General features: G+C 50.6%; 1 protein-coding gene across 11 annotated transcripts in view; it reads right to left on the minus strand.

Annotated features, from left to right (window-relative positions):
- The window catches only part of MACF1 (microtubule actin crosslinking factor 1), a 225,318-nt gene that overhangs the window by 63,311 nt on the left and 147,293 nt on the right, over positions 1 to 14,714 (minus strand). For all 11 annotated transcript variants that reach the window (XM_090058664.1, XM_090058667.1, XM_090058656.1 and 8 more), the window contains 3 exons: positions 14,236 to 14,435; positions 12,233 to 12,728; positions 10,163 to 11,634 (listed from right to left, as the gene is read on the minus strand). In XM_090058664.1, coding sequence (XP_089914790.1) covers positions 10,163 to 11,634; positions 12,233 to 12,728; positions 14,236 to 14,435 — 2,168 coding nt within the window. The remainder of the gene's footprint in view (positions 1 to 10,162; positions 11,635 to 12,232; positions 12,729 to 14,235; positions 14,436 to 14,714) is intronic.

The following is a 14,714-nucleotide window of genomic DNA, read 5'->3' on the forward strand; positions in this document are numbered from 1 at the left end:
ACATTCCTATGGCAGTGCTTGCCCAGCAAGGACAGCTGGGGCCTGGCAAAACCATTAGCGCTAGCGTGAGTGGGTGGATTGGGAGAGTGACCCGAGCTGACTCCCAAAAGGGACTTGTTTCATTACCGGCCTGTTGTTTTATGATAAAACAACCTCCGTCCGATTTGATTGTCTCCCTCGGCAGCTTTCACTTCAATTTACTCTTGTCCTCGGCTTTTGCCGATAGGTGCGGTTCTGCTCAAGTGAGACCAAAATGCTTTTGAGTTCCCACTGACAGGTCAAGGTCACCGCTCCTCAGTTTCTTTTAGATGAACAATGGCAAGGCCGTTCTGTTGCCCATGGGTATCTACAATTGTCTGGGTACCTGTCTGCAATTCCTCTGTGCCAGAGACAATTATTTTCAAGGAACGAGAACACTGAATGCCACTCAGGCTCGAGTGCGCGTGTCCCTGGGAACAGATTTATTTACTGTACTCTCCGATTAACAAATCAGGAGTACGGCTGAGCGACGACACTCAATCCCTCTAGCTTTTTCCAGCTATGCCCTGGCATCTTGCTCCCGCCGGGATTAGTCCCCTCCACAGTCATCTCCTAGAGACTACCAAGGATGTGTCACCCCCAGACCTGCTCTTCCCTACCACGGTTTGCAAGCTGAAACGCACCATGCTCACCTAAGCTTTGCTGTGTTCCCAGATCAAACATCCCTTCCCTCAACAGGGGACATTGTGCCTTTAAGACCATTTAACAGCTGTGGGAGAGGAGGCACTTTTGCTTGTGTTGCTGATGCTCAAAATACAAGCCAGGGATACTTTAAGCAGGTCTGGAAAGGGCTCAAACAAGGAGAAAACACTGCCCTCCCCACACCCACATCTCCCTCCTATCCCATACCCACCCAGCTGCTCAGAGCTGGACGACTGGAAGGAGCCACAGACATTCTTTGGGGGCCACATAAGGGTTAAAAATACCACCAGCTGGACCGCGAGATCAGCCAAAGCAGGAGAACAAGTGACAGATTGTCCCCCTCCCCACTCCATTAAAGATGCCACATTCAGACGGGACACTCGCGCAGGAAATCCACCTCCCCCTTTCCACCCACATCCCAAAGCCACGGCCAGCAAAGCACACCGCGGCTTGAGTGGAAAGTTATGCCGGGTTTCGGCCAGACTGTCAGGTGCTGGGCTACCATCAAAACAGTCCAGGAGACTTTGCACAGGAAGGGAATCTGGGGTTGGGCTCTGGGGACATTGTCTGCAAGCGCAGAAGCGTGTTAATAGACTGGGCGGTTGTCGCTAATGCGCTGCTTCAAAAATAATACACTGGGTACACAGCTTAAATATTTTGACTCATCCTCCAACAAATTTGTTGGCATTCCTCAAGTTCAGGCTTGCAGTCCTGAAACAAGAGCGGACTTTCCTTTCCAAAGTATGCTAGAGGATGTCTCGACCCAGCGCGCAAAGATCGAAAGCCGGGGTGGCCATCCCACCAGCGGCGTGGGCAGTTTGTGTGCGTGGCATGTGGCATAATGGGGAGGGGACAGAGTAGAAAGGCAGAGCAGATGATCGGGCAGGGGAAGGGGACTGGAGTGGCATTTGAGGAGGGCATGGGGCTCAATTTATGGCATGCCGGCCAAAAAAGTGGGCCTCTGCTGGTCTACAGGATACCCCCCGCTTCGGATTACCTGCGGCTTGAAGTCCTTTAGAGAAGAGCAGAGCAAGAGATCATCCCTTGGGAGCTGGGGAAGCACTTTGCCTACTGCCCTAGAAGTTGAGTCCACGAATGCCACAGACGACTGCAGCACAGACAAGTTAAGGGATGAAATGCCATAGTGCAGCCATCCTGGAAGTGAAGCCCTTGAAATGCTGTTTCACAGTGTCACTCAGAGCACCTCCTGTGTCCAGGCTGGCCTTCTCTTTGCCACTGAATGCCTTTCAAACCATCTTGCTACAACGGGACCTCTACTCAAAAGCCCCGCTTTTCAAGCAGGAGTTTTGACAACCGCACTTTCTGGCTATGAAGGCGAGTGAACTACTTTTGGGGGCAATTCCAGTGGCCCACCGGGAGGCTTGGAAGACCCGTAGACGGCAGCACTGCGACTCTTACCCTGTGGCTGTCAGGCATGGTTTACCCTCGATCGAGGCACCCGATGGCTTTGGGTACCAAAATCCACGCGCTCCCAAGCTTGGAAGAGAGCCCTTCTCTCTCTGGAAAGCAGCATGGTTTTGGGCAGTGGTCCCCAAAGACCTCACATACCACATGTAAAACAGCTGTTCCAGGCCAGCTACCTTCACAATTGCAATCTGCATAGTTATCACGGATTAGTTCCCCTGCACCATCTTTTTATCCAAATGCTGTCCCCTACAACAGTGGCTCTCAGTCCACGGGTGGCAGATGTACCCAGAGCAAGAACCTCTGGCGTGCAGGCCCAAGAAAGCCAGCCTCGAGATCAGAAGTCAGGCCTATCCTTGCCTGCGGGTGGGGAAGCGCTTAACCTTTACGAGCCTCAGCTTCCCGGTGTTTGAAAACACAGCTACTCCAACCGATTGATTTGAGCACCCCGCACGCTAGCTACTGAATTTCTGCAAAGCTCATTGAAAATGGAAAGCACTACGCGAGGGCTCGTTATTAGCAATGCTGGTATATCTGCTAATGACAATGAGGCAGTCTCCCACTCAAAAGGTTAAGAGAAGAAGACAAAGAACGATGAAGTGAGCAGCCATTCTCTTGCCCGAAGGGAGGGGCTGTGGTATATTTTGTGCACGCTCGAGTGTGGGTGGACAGAGCTTGTTGGGCGAGGGAGGGAGGTTGTGCTTGATAGCTGCCAAATCCGTAGCCTCTCTCCTTTTACACGGGACAAAGGGGAGAGCTGAAAGGGATTAAGAGAGAGCAGCATCTGAATGGAAAGATGACTAACACTGTTTATGGTTTTACCCCCTCCGACTGCATCATCAGCCCTCGTGGGAATCCTACAAAGAGGGTGCTCCAGGCACCAGCGATCTCCGAGGCCCCGGTGACCCTACCCGCTCCCTGCGAGATCAAATGGAAGCGCCTTGTGAACGACTGCCGTCTAGGGATTTCTCTCTCACATGCACACGCTCAAGTTCAAACTTTATTGGCATGAAAAGCAAACGTTGCCCAAGTTGCAAAGCCCTGTAAATTGAGAAACTCTGGCTTCAAATAACCTGCCCCTAGGGCTTATTGCAAAAGCAAAGGGCCGTGGCTGCTTGGGATCTGGGCGAACGTTCACATTTATCCCAATATGGTCCGACTGTTCCCGTTTCGTCCACCAAGTTTGCAAAGAGGTGGCAGGAAGCCCACCCCGAAGGTCCCACCCAGCCGGGCCTCGAGACCTGTACGCGTGTCACGACTGACAAGTGGCAGACCAGCGGCAGGGGGGTCAACTGGGGCTCTTGGCATTTCCCTGCACACAGCTTAACTCCTCTCGTGCTCACTGAGCCCTCGCAAAGCTCATTTGGGCAGCCGGCACGGCAGCCTGAGCGTTCCTCTCTGTCTCCCCTCTGCTTTACTGCAGTAATTTCTCCATCACTGAGAAGCTGGGGGGAGCAAAAAAGGTGGAAAGCCCTTTGTTGCAGCTGGCTATTGCTGGCTTGAATATAATGATTCAGCCAGTAACTTTAAACCACCATGGAGCAGATGTTTTGGCCCCCGTCCTTTACGACGGGCTTCCTTGGCAGGAAGGAGATAGTGAATTTCTTGAGATGAAAAGATTTCTCCGGCAGCTTCCTGCTCTCCCCCTGGGGTAACGATGGTCAGGAACGGGGTCTTTGTGGAAACCAGGGCCCAGGCTGTTTGGCCTTGCAGGGCACGGTATGGGACCACGACTGCCTTTAATTAAACCTTTGTCTCCACTACCTGCCCTTCTGCCTACTCTCCTTCAAACTACCCCCGGGCACTCTGATCTCCGTGCTTTCATCCGAGTGGGGCAAGACGGAGGAGGTGTCTCTGCAGCACAGAGATTTTCCCCGGGCATGCTATGCCCCAATAAGGATTTAAACGGTCAGTCAAGTGCAAGTGCACAGATAAAGCTCAGTTGCTTGTGCCAGGCATGAACAGGCCCCGGCTTGTAGATGCTCCTTTGCTACCGCTGCCACTGTGTTCAAGGAAGGGTCGGGCCTACGTATGCACCTGGGGGTAGAGGCGCTAAGTATTTACCGCCCTGAAATGCAGATCGGGCAAGATCTGGAATAGCAACACACTTATGGGCTGTTGGTTTCTCCGTGCAAGTCCCCTGGAGCCCGTTCTTGGTCTGGACAACTCCTTGCCTCTCCTTCCACTACTTGAATCGGGACCAATTTGAAGGCAATCATCTTAGTTATTATTATATCAACAAATGAGATGCTCTCGTAGGTTCCCTTTGGGACACAATTCTTCAGACTCACTCAGACATGACTTCTGGGCTCCCTTCTCAGTGCCGTGTTGAAAGAGAAAGCAGCTTGCCTAATTTCTATTCTAATCTTTCCCATAAGACAGACGGACAGACAGACAGACATGTCTCTCAATATGCAAAACCGCACTGGAACGCTACTTAGGAAAGATAAGTAGTTCTTTGCTTTCAAGCATCGCTTTTATTGTGCCAAAAGGAGTAAAAGGTTATTTTGGTAACATTTTTCAAGCGAGGGTTTCAATGCTTCAAAACAAAAGTGTTCTCTACTTTGCGGATCAAATCAAAAACCAGAGAGAAAGTAAGCGACTGGCTCAAGGTCGCAGAAGTAAAAGAGCAAAGCCCAAGACAAAGCGGCCAGCACCGTCCATAGGCACGACACTACACCGGTGGTTCTCACCATCTCTTTTATACGCCTGGCACCCCTCGGCTAACTCTTAGCTCTTCCTGGTTTTTTGACTACAGAAAAATAAGAGAACAGTTCTCATGTGGCAAAGAACTCGGCAAGATCGCAGCAGGCCAGGACGTTTCTGACGCTCTGGATTCCTAGTTGAAATCTCTGGGTTTATCCCGGGAATCACGTGTAGGCGCCTGCACAGCTAACACTGCTAATATTGTCTCTTAAAAGGACCTCATGGCTCTCCGGCTGAGAATCACCAGGATAACACCGGTTGGACAAACTTTGAAAAACGGTTGCGGTTTGGAGCACGGTAAAGCGGGGGGAGAGGATTGCGCGGTGCGAACCGGAGGCCAACCTGTCTCTGCTCAGGCCACTTCCTGGGAAAATCCACAATTCCTCTTCAGCCCAGGGCAAGATCCTTGGGGCAGAGCCCATCTTTGTTCATCAGTGCCTGTCCTAACAAAATGTTGGCTCGTGCCTGGACCTCCTAGACAGCATTACTATCGTTAAGCAATGACCCATCTTTTACAGTCTTACAAGGAGGGCCTGGTGCCTTTTGGCTAGGATAAAGAAGCCACAGGCTACATTATTCAAAGCATAGCAACTCCTTTCCTATTGCTGGGAGGGAGGGAGGGAGTAGGGAGATTGAAATACAGGATCCTGTTATTCCAGAAGGCACCCAAACAGGCACAAAAAAGTAGGTACTGGATGATGTTTCCACATTTCAGGTCTGGTCCAGCTCATGCCTGCCATGCTTAAAGGGGGAAGCCGCTACACTTAGTGGAAACCTTCATTTGAGTTTAGTCCTTATTAGCACGGAAAGTGCTGTCTAATGGAACTGAGAGCAGAAAAAGGAGAGGAAAAAATGCCCCAAATCAAGTCATGCTTGCAACTACCACTGGCCAGCGTTGCTTGCCATCACGTCAGAAAGTTTCTGTGCATGCAGAAAGAGCATGTACAGGCTACAAAATCTTATACAGGAAGAATAAAACTACTCGACCTCACAGAAGGGCTTATGCGAGTTTACCTGCACTGACTCAGCCTGACTTTCTCTACGGCAGAATGACGCCCGGTGCGCTCCTGCAATACAGTTGCGCCAGGGTGATCCGGATCCGGACAGCGCTGGAACCAGTTAGATGGGACTGAATCACCACCTCCAGATTTGCTCTCTGCAGAAAGCTCAAGCGCTAGAGACAATATAATGATGTATCCGCGGGGTACGTACACTCCAAAAACAAACAGGGTCTTCTTGAATTGGCATGGCACCCCAAGTTCAAATGGCAACCTGGCGGTTTACTCGGGGTGCCAGCTCCATTTCAGCCTAGCCGGCAGCCCAGGACTCACCCAAGCAAAAAGCCAAGCTCCAAGCTCCAAGATCCAATACTATTTTGATCTAAGTTGACAACCTGCTTTCTTTGCGGTGCGATCATACTCTAGGGATAGCCCAAGTTAATCAGCTGGCTTGAGACTCATTAAACCAGTGTTTCCCCAACTTTGGGAAAAAGTGAAGTAGCCCCTCTCACCCCTACTTCAGCAGCTGCTTGTGATGTGGCCACTACCGCTTCCCCTCACTGCCAATTGCCGTGGCCTTTCTGGCTTGCCCTTTGGTCATGCCCCCCATCAAGGGGGTGCACCCCATACTTTGGCATCCCCCTAAAGCCACAATGCTTTAAGTAAGCTGCTGTGTCCTTCTGTAAAGCAGGAAAGCCTGCTCCTTTCTGTCCCCAAATGCTATTCCTTCTCAGATCACTGCAGAAAAACAGCAAGACCCTTGCAAAAAAGCAACTCTGGCAACATCAGACCTTCATTGCAAAAACTCCCTCGGTGCCTCCTACCAAGATACTGCGATGGTAAAGAAGGCTTCCTTTGGGCGAGTTTTGGCGAGTGCACCCCAGCTTTTCAGCTGGATAAATTAACTCAGAAAAACCTGCTCTCCCATTCATCTCCCTCAAACCTCGTGGTGACACGGGCAAGGGAGGGTTTCAAATGGACAAGGTGCACAAGTGTGAGGAAGCAGCACCCCGGTCCTCCCAGCTTTTGTTTGCAGCATGCTCTCGGATGGAGCAAACACGGTGAGCGTTTGCTGGAAGAACATACTCTGGAAAGTCTCAGGTATAAATCTACTTCTGAATCACCCTGCTTGGTGCCTGGAGGCCACAGGTTTCAACAACTCTCCTTGACCAGGATTACTCCAGCTCTGCATAGTGGGCTAGCAGGGCCCACCCTAAAAGGTTGCATTAGCAGTCTGGATGGGTGCTCCAAGGATGCACCTACTCTGCACCCCTCTTACCACTGTGTTTATACAAACCCTACACCAGTGGTGCTCAACTTTTTGGCGCTGTGGGCCAAATGAGTGGCACGGGTCTCACCTAGGGGCCAGACTGGGCCCTGGCACTGCCCCCTGGGATTGGGCACCGGATCCGGTGCATGGGGCTCAGGGTTCCTCGTGGGTCCAGAGATTTGGCAGCAGGAGGGTGGTGCCACCGGCCAAATCTGGCCCATGGGCCAGCGGTTGAGCGCCCTTGCACAACACTAAGACGTAGTATCTGCGTGTATTTTTCTCTTCTGGACAGATGCACAGGAATTGCTTCTCCAGCTCCCCAGCCATCAAAACCTGTGAAAGATTAGCTCTGCACGCATACGCAGTTCCAAGAAAACAGAGCTGGGGCATTGCTGCATGTCTCTAAAGGCCGGCCCCACACAGATTTTCACCTGCGTCACCTCCGATGCGGAGATGAGGCATTGTTTTGAGGCTGTCCGTTGACAGCACACGTCAACACCAAAATGAAAAACCCCACGTCCTTTCCCAAAAGGACTCTCTTCCCTGGCTTCTCCTGAGCACATCAAGGGCAGCAGCAGTGTGATCTTGGACGCTTCCTACCTGCAGCGAGACCAGACCCCATTACTGTTCAATTTTTTGAACCTGAAGGGAAGTGCAATGATGCACGACCCTGCAGCAAAGCTTTGGGTCCGAGGAAAGATCAATCTGCTGTGCACGATTGCATGTCAGCTCGGGAACTAAACTCTCCAACCACGGAAATGAAGCAAAACATTGTTACTCGGCCTGGAAAACAGGGCCTGGAGAGATTTCCCTTCGCAGACCCTCCGAGGTGTTAATGTGGCGACACACTCAGATTCCTTCCTCCCATTGTTCTGACTTCCCGTGAGCTCAGCGAGAGCCGCCGGCCGGCTCACCCTCCCCCACCGCAAACTCTGCCTCGAAATTACAACTTCATCGGCAAGCCACGAGCTTGCGAAACTCGTGCTCGGGAAGTTTCCAGTTGGGCTACACGACTCCCGCGCCCGAGAGAGGCAACATTTATGACTTGAGCTCCCTTGCCTGCCGATTTCCAGACCAGCCACAGGGCACGAGGCCAGGGTCATCTGGCGTGCGGAGATTGGAGCGTAGGTCAGGCCTTGCGCTCTCGCGTGAACTCTCCCAACCCCTTTGCCAAGTTTGTGGGGGAGGAAGGACTCTGCCCCTGGAACAGACAGTTTAAAAACACATTTTTCTAAAGGTTTGCTCTCCGTGATTTCATCCTCTCCCCCAATTCCCAAGGCAGGCTGTTTCATTACTTACTCACTCATCCCAATGCACATTTAAACAATACAGGAAAAGACTGTCACCTCTCACGTCCGGGTTGACATGTGGGACATCCTTTTGTCTACAGAAGCTAACCACTACGTTAGGCTTTAAAAAGCATCTGCTGTGCAGCCTTTATCGCTGGTGCTAGCCATGTTGGCTCGTTCAGGAAGAGTGTCTTGGTGTAACTATCAATATGCTGTCAGCTTTCATTTTCCCCTTGGTTTTCTTCTCTTAATTTTCACGTAGCAGAAACCTTAGTTTTCTGCTACTTCGATTTTTCAGTAAACTTTCTGCAAGCAAAGACCCCCAAACCATCTGTGCCTCAAGGCCCCTGAGACTAACAAATGATTGCAGAGAAGGCGGCTTGTGTACTCCCTGCATAGCAGTGGTTTTGGCCTCTTGCACGCTGGTCACCACTGTTTTACTGGAACAGCTTCACCATCGAGATCTGGACCGTTCAGAAATAATGTCTTCTGGCGTCATAGCTCCCAGCTCATCTCACTCTCCATGCCAGTGGGTGTAGCACATCCTGCTCCATTTAACACTAGCGTCTACTCAAAACTGCCCAACCAAGAGAAGGAGCTCCACTATACAGCAACGTTTTTCCATTTGTCCAGGCGTAGTTACAGAGGATACAACTTTGCCTGTGAACAAGTTTACTTAGGGATCAAAAAAGCCCAATTTAAATCCCTTCTAGGACACATCAATGAAGCCAACAAGCCACTCCGATCTTGAAACAGGACTGGCCACAAACAGGTTCAAGCAGTGCAACTAGACTGGCTGAAATCCGCACCTTTGATTATGCCAAGAAAAACCTTTAATTCACAGACAAGGCCAAAAAAAGGTCTGCGACTCACGTCGGTGTAATGGCGTAACAGAGACATTATCTGTCCGAATGGGATCAATTAACCGTGTGATGAAAAGTAAATGGCTGTTAAAACATTCCCCCTATCGTTGCTAGTCACCGAGCAGCAAGATGTAAATCAGACCAATCGCCAGCCGTGGAGCGCCTCAGCGATGCAGGCTTCACAGCAAGAGAATCTCTTAAGCGGCATTGAGATAATTAATGTAGTGTGACAGTACAACCTGACATCATAATGCCGCATAAAGTCAAACTCCCTAAAGAACTTTCTCTCTTTAGGCTTGGTTAAAAGGTCTGCACCGAAAGCTTGAGGTGCTCCAATGTTTCTCTACAGGCAATGTAAAGGCCCCTTTGGAAAAACTGGTGAGACAAAAGCACAGACATACCCCCCCGCCCCCAACAGCTTAACATTGTCTGTCTGCCATTTTAACTGAAGGCCAACATCTGGAGCAGTGCCATGCTGTCCAGAGCTCCTGAGGGACAGCTGGGATTCTGGGGCTGTACCGACATCCACTTCGAGACACACTGATGGATCTGTACTGAGCATCTCGGAAGATACAGAACGGACGATTCAAATAATTGTCAAGGAAGCAAAGCGCTCTTCCTCGCCAAAAAGTGAATACAAGAGCTAAAAAGCCAAGAGAGGATACCGTCCTAATACCATGCACAGCACAAGGAACAAACTTTTCACGAGACCATAGAGGAGCCATGTCATCAACTCTTCCTTTTAAGACTTGAAATTCTTCCTGGTGGGGCCCACACATGGTACAAAGCCAAGCACAGTGGTGGGTTTTTACTATCAAACCACGGCGTTACGCTAGCTCGGGGAATGCAGGTTCTGCTGGAGGAGCACAAAAGACCATGCAGCGCAGCAAACGACCTGCTAACGAGAAAACGTGCACCATGAGCGCTTACCTTGAAGTCACCCAACTGCTGGTTGATGGTTTCCACCTCTGTTCCCACGACCCACTGCAGTGCCTCGTTCTCCTCCGCTGCCGCCGTCATGTGATTCAGCTCTCTCAACCGGTTATAAAAGTCCTCGACGCGAGCCAGCGTCATCTCAACCTGCTCTCGTCGATTCTTGCCCCTCTCTGTCAGCTTGCTGCACTGTTTGCTCAGAGTCTCCAGTTCTCGTTTCAGTCCCAATAAATCAGGGCTCCCTTCTTCCTCTAGCATTTTCTTGCATTCCCCTTCAGAGGCTTCGATGTCCGACTTCAGCCCCTGGAGTTTGCCCAGGAAAGAGCGAACATCCTCGGCTTGAGACTGGAGGCTGTCAATATCTCTCCCGATGGCACCCATGCCGTCGAGCTCGTCGTCGAGATCTGCCAGTTGAGAGAACATCTCCCGGACGCGGTTGTTAAACTGGCCTATTCCCTCAAGCTTGTTCTCCATGAGCGTACAGCATTCGCTGACTTTCTGCTTCACGGTTTTGAAGTCCTGCTGGGCCACTTCGGCTTGGAGTAAGAGCTGGGAGCAGTCGGATCCATCTGGTGCATCTTCCACCAGGCCCCGAGTGAAGTTCCTCAGATAGTCCACTTGTGGCTCCAGGGCCTGGAGCACTTCCTGCTGCGCCCTGAGCTTCTCCAAATTCTTGTTGCTGCAAGCTTGTGGGCCCAGAGCATCGTAGATCTCCATCTGGTGCTTGGCCCCTTCCAACTTCTTCTCAATGTTCTTGAAACTTTCTTGGAACTCCTTCAGCCTCTGTGACATTTCCTCAATGGACCCGGTCTTGGCTTGCAGCTCTTCCGTGATGACATCCATCTTCTGGTTGATCCCTGCTTTCTCATCCCGGATGTCGTCCTCATCGGTCTGAGAGGCATCTATCAAGATATCAGCAGCACTGTTAAGCATCTCCAGCAGCGAGCGGCGTTTCTCCACATCGCCGAGCAGCGCCTTGGATCTCAGCAGGGTTGCCTCCAGCTGCACGGGGTCCAGCGTTACTTCCAGCTCTGCCATCTTGGCTTTGCAGTCCTCCACCCAAGGGAGGAGGTCTTCTGTGTGCCGCTGGTACTTCTGAGCCTTTTGCAAACAGTCTCTGAGGCTGGAGTGTCTATCGGCAACCTGCTTGCTGAGCTCGTCCCAGTGCGTTTTGAGGCCAACCAGTTGGTTTTGCAAGGAAGTCTTTTCTTCCCCAGGCTGGACAGAGAGAAGCAAAGACTCCCCCTCAGCCAGAATCATCTCGCAGGAGCCACTGTGTTGATTGAGGCTCTTCTGGAGCTCTTCCTGCTCCTGGATTTGACCCTGAAGCTTCTCCAGTTTAGCAGAAATAGGCTGGCTCTGTGCTTGTTGGCACAATTTGTCATCCAGCCAGGTCCTGAGCTCATCAAACATGTGCTGGAACTGCTGGGAGCTTGCGAGCGCAGTCTGCAGTCGATTCATCCGGTCGGCTGAAAGGGAAACAAGATTAGAAAACCACAATGAAGCTGGAATCAAATAAGCAAAGCAAAACCATTTTAAAACCTCCTGAACACGAAAGTTGCGTTTTGATTAATGGGAACGAGCTCTTTCCATTGCATCACTGGCTTTTCGCTCATCAGGTCATGAGCGTCTTGACTAGAGCACTTAAGCTCTTTTGGGTGGTGGCAGTGGGGGGGGGGGTTACGAGATCTTTGTGATCCACATGTGGGTGGAAGAAAGTGCTCTGAGTTTAAGGATCCTCGGCGTGTCTTTCCCATTTCTCACACCGGAGATTGGGACTGGGGTCTTTTCAGACCCAGTCAACCCTCCACGCACGAGGCCTATCCTCTCTGTTTTCACTCCCAGGCCCCAGCGGTATGGTCTGGGAATTAAAACCATACCTCCTTTGTGGCACTACACAGACCACTTCACTTTGGCCTTCTCCAGCCCTCCTTTCCAACTTAAAACCATCACAAAAGAGCCTTCCTCATTATCTCTAAACACTGACAGAGCAGCCTTTTGTAACAGAGTGGGGAAGGAAGCTGAATGCCGCTGCTTCCTACAACGGGCTGCCTCGGGACGTCTCACCTGCCAGGTCTTCTAGCCCTTTGAGAGGAAGGGCCACCGTCTCCAGACGCTTCCTCAGCTCGTCCTTGAGGTACTGCTCCCCGATCAGGACTGACAGCTCATCACAGAGGGTCTGCGCTTCCGCAATCTCCTCTTCCAACTGCTCCAGGTCGGACCGGATCTCACTCGTCTCCTCCAGTTGCTGCTTCACTGCGTCTGGCTGGGTGCTGATGGCAGACTGGCTACTCAGTCGCTGCCCGACTGCCTTTACCTTTTCCGACAAGCCCTGCAACAGCTCTTGGTACTGGGTGCTCTTGACTATGGCTTGGTCAATTTGGCTGGAACGGGAGTTGAGTTGCTCAGTTAGCTCAGACCATTTCTGATTGACCCCTTGGAGCTCCTCCCGCACCTGGCTTGCAGATGGAGAAAGGTCTCCAGGGCCAGTTAGTATTCCCTGGGCTGCCTGATTCAGCTGCTCATGCTGCTGTCTGCGAGCTTCAAATTCCTTCAGCATAAACTGGAACAGAAATAACGTGAAAATGTTTGTATAAATGTGACAGGTCCGAATGCACACAATCAGAACAACACAGGCCTCTGGGGCTTTGAAACAATCCAAAGAAACACTGGAAACAAACCAGGAAACTCCTGGGATAGGCCAACGAGTGGGCAACAAAGACCTCAATTTATAATAGTGTTTCAGCTTTAAAAAATTGGAAGGATCCATGGCTGCCTGTACAAAGTATCCGCTTCCTTCTCATATTCATCCCCCTACTGTCCAACGTAACATTAGCCGGCTGGACAAGGAGATCCAATTATGTTAACAGGGATATTTTGTGGCTTGGCCGGTTATGGGCATATTAGCAACCTAATTTGTAATTACAGGTAAGTCGGCAGAGAGCAGGTTGACAGGCAGGTTGCTCTGCCAAAAGGGCAGTATGAACAGGCCCTGCATTATATCAACGGTGATCTTTTTAGAGTGGAATTGTTTTTAATAGAGGACAAATGAATCAGTGCTGAGTCAAGCCTCCCTGTGCAGAGAAATGAGATCAAGAACTGCACCCGCTTTGCTGCTGCATGATGTGGTCTGCACCCAATGTGTTTCAAGGCCTTTGAGAAGAGATGGTGGAGTTAGACCCCCTCAGTTAGCCACCTGCTCTCCAGTACTCACTGTACAAGGGGATACATGGCAGGGCACTTTTAATACAAGAACAAGGTTTAACATGCTAACTCAGCAGGCTCCGTAGCAGAAGAGGGTATCTGCATGCTATGCACACAAACACAAGCGTATAAACATAGAGCACATCTACATATGTGCTTTAATGCGCACTAGCCTATTTTAATGTGCATGAAAATGTCACTAAAAACCATGCATTAAAATAGACTAATGTGCATTAAGCGTCACTTAAAAACTGTGAGCATTTACACACATACTTTTTAGACCTGTGACGTGCCGGAGATCCGCCACTTCAGAGCAGACTCGATTAATCGAGTCTGCCCTGCACGCGAGCCGACATGCACTGTGCTGCATCGTGCGCAGTTGTACAAGCGGCAAAATGCATGTCAGCGCACAAGAAATGGCAGCGGTGCACTTTTGAACTAAAGCCCCTTCTATGCGTTCCAGTTCGAAAGCGCGCTGCTGCTATTTTCTCAGTGCTGATGCGCACTTTGCCACTCGCACAACTGCAAGCGTCACTTATACAACAGCGGACATTTCACTACTTACACAACTCTGAAAAACGCATTGCACTGTGGTCCTTGCATTGGTAAAAATGCCCTGTGTGCTCTTTAGTTAATGTGCATTAAAGCAGGCTAACACACGTGTTCCTCACAGTGAAGGTACCAGGTTTAATGCGCATTAACAAAGCACATTAATGCACACGTAGATGCACCCATAGTATAGAAAATATGCAGAAGAACTGATCAGCCACAGGTGAGATAACGCAGCTTGCAACTACTTGCAATAAAGCCTGGGAGTGCTCCATCCTCCTCACACAAAGGAGGCACAAGGAAGCTGCCTCTCTCACCTGGACCTGCTGCTTTTGTGCATTCAGCATGTTGGGATCAATGGACAGGGGTCCCAGCACACTCATCATTAGCTCCTTCTCCATCAGCCACGGGCGCAGCTGGGATTCAGCTGCCTGGAAGCTCGCGAGCTGATTTGCTGATTCCTCCAGCTTCTGCTGGCGCTCGGCTGTTACTTGATTGGCTTTTTCCCACCTGGAACCTGAAAAGAAGAAGCAGAATGGAGCCGGTAACATTGCTGCTCCTGAAAAAACACCCCTCTCGGTTTAAGAGCTTCCATTTCCTCATTGCTAATTTGTCACTGGAGATCTCTGTTTAGGAGGGAAGTTGTGGTGTAATCTTAAAGCAATGTCTAATATTCCAGGATAATCTTGGTGACACAGACTACAACCTCAGCCCCATCAAATATTATCCAACTTGAATGTGCGCTCAGGACCCCAGCATTCTTGGCAATCTTGTCACTGATTTCCAAGACTCTGGA

Source organism: Crocodylus siamensis, chromosome 7 (genome assembly GCF_052110815.1).
Source record: "Crocodylus siamensis isolate JL-2025a chromosome 7, ASM5211081v1, whole genome shotgun sequence".
In the NCBI taxonomy this organism is placed as follows: Eukaryota; Metazoa; Chordata; order Crocodylia; family Crocodylidae; genus Crocodylus; species Crocodylus siamensis.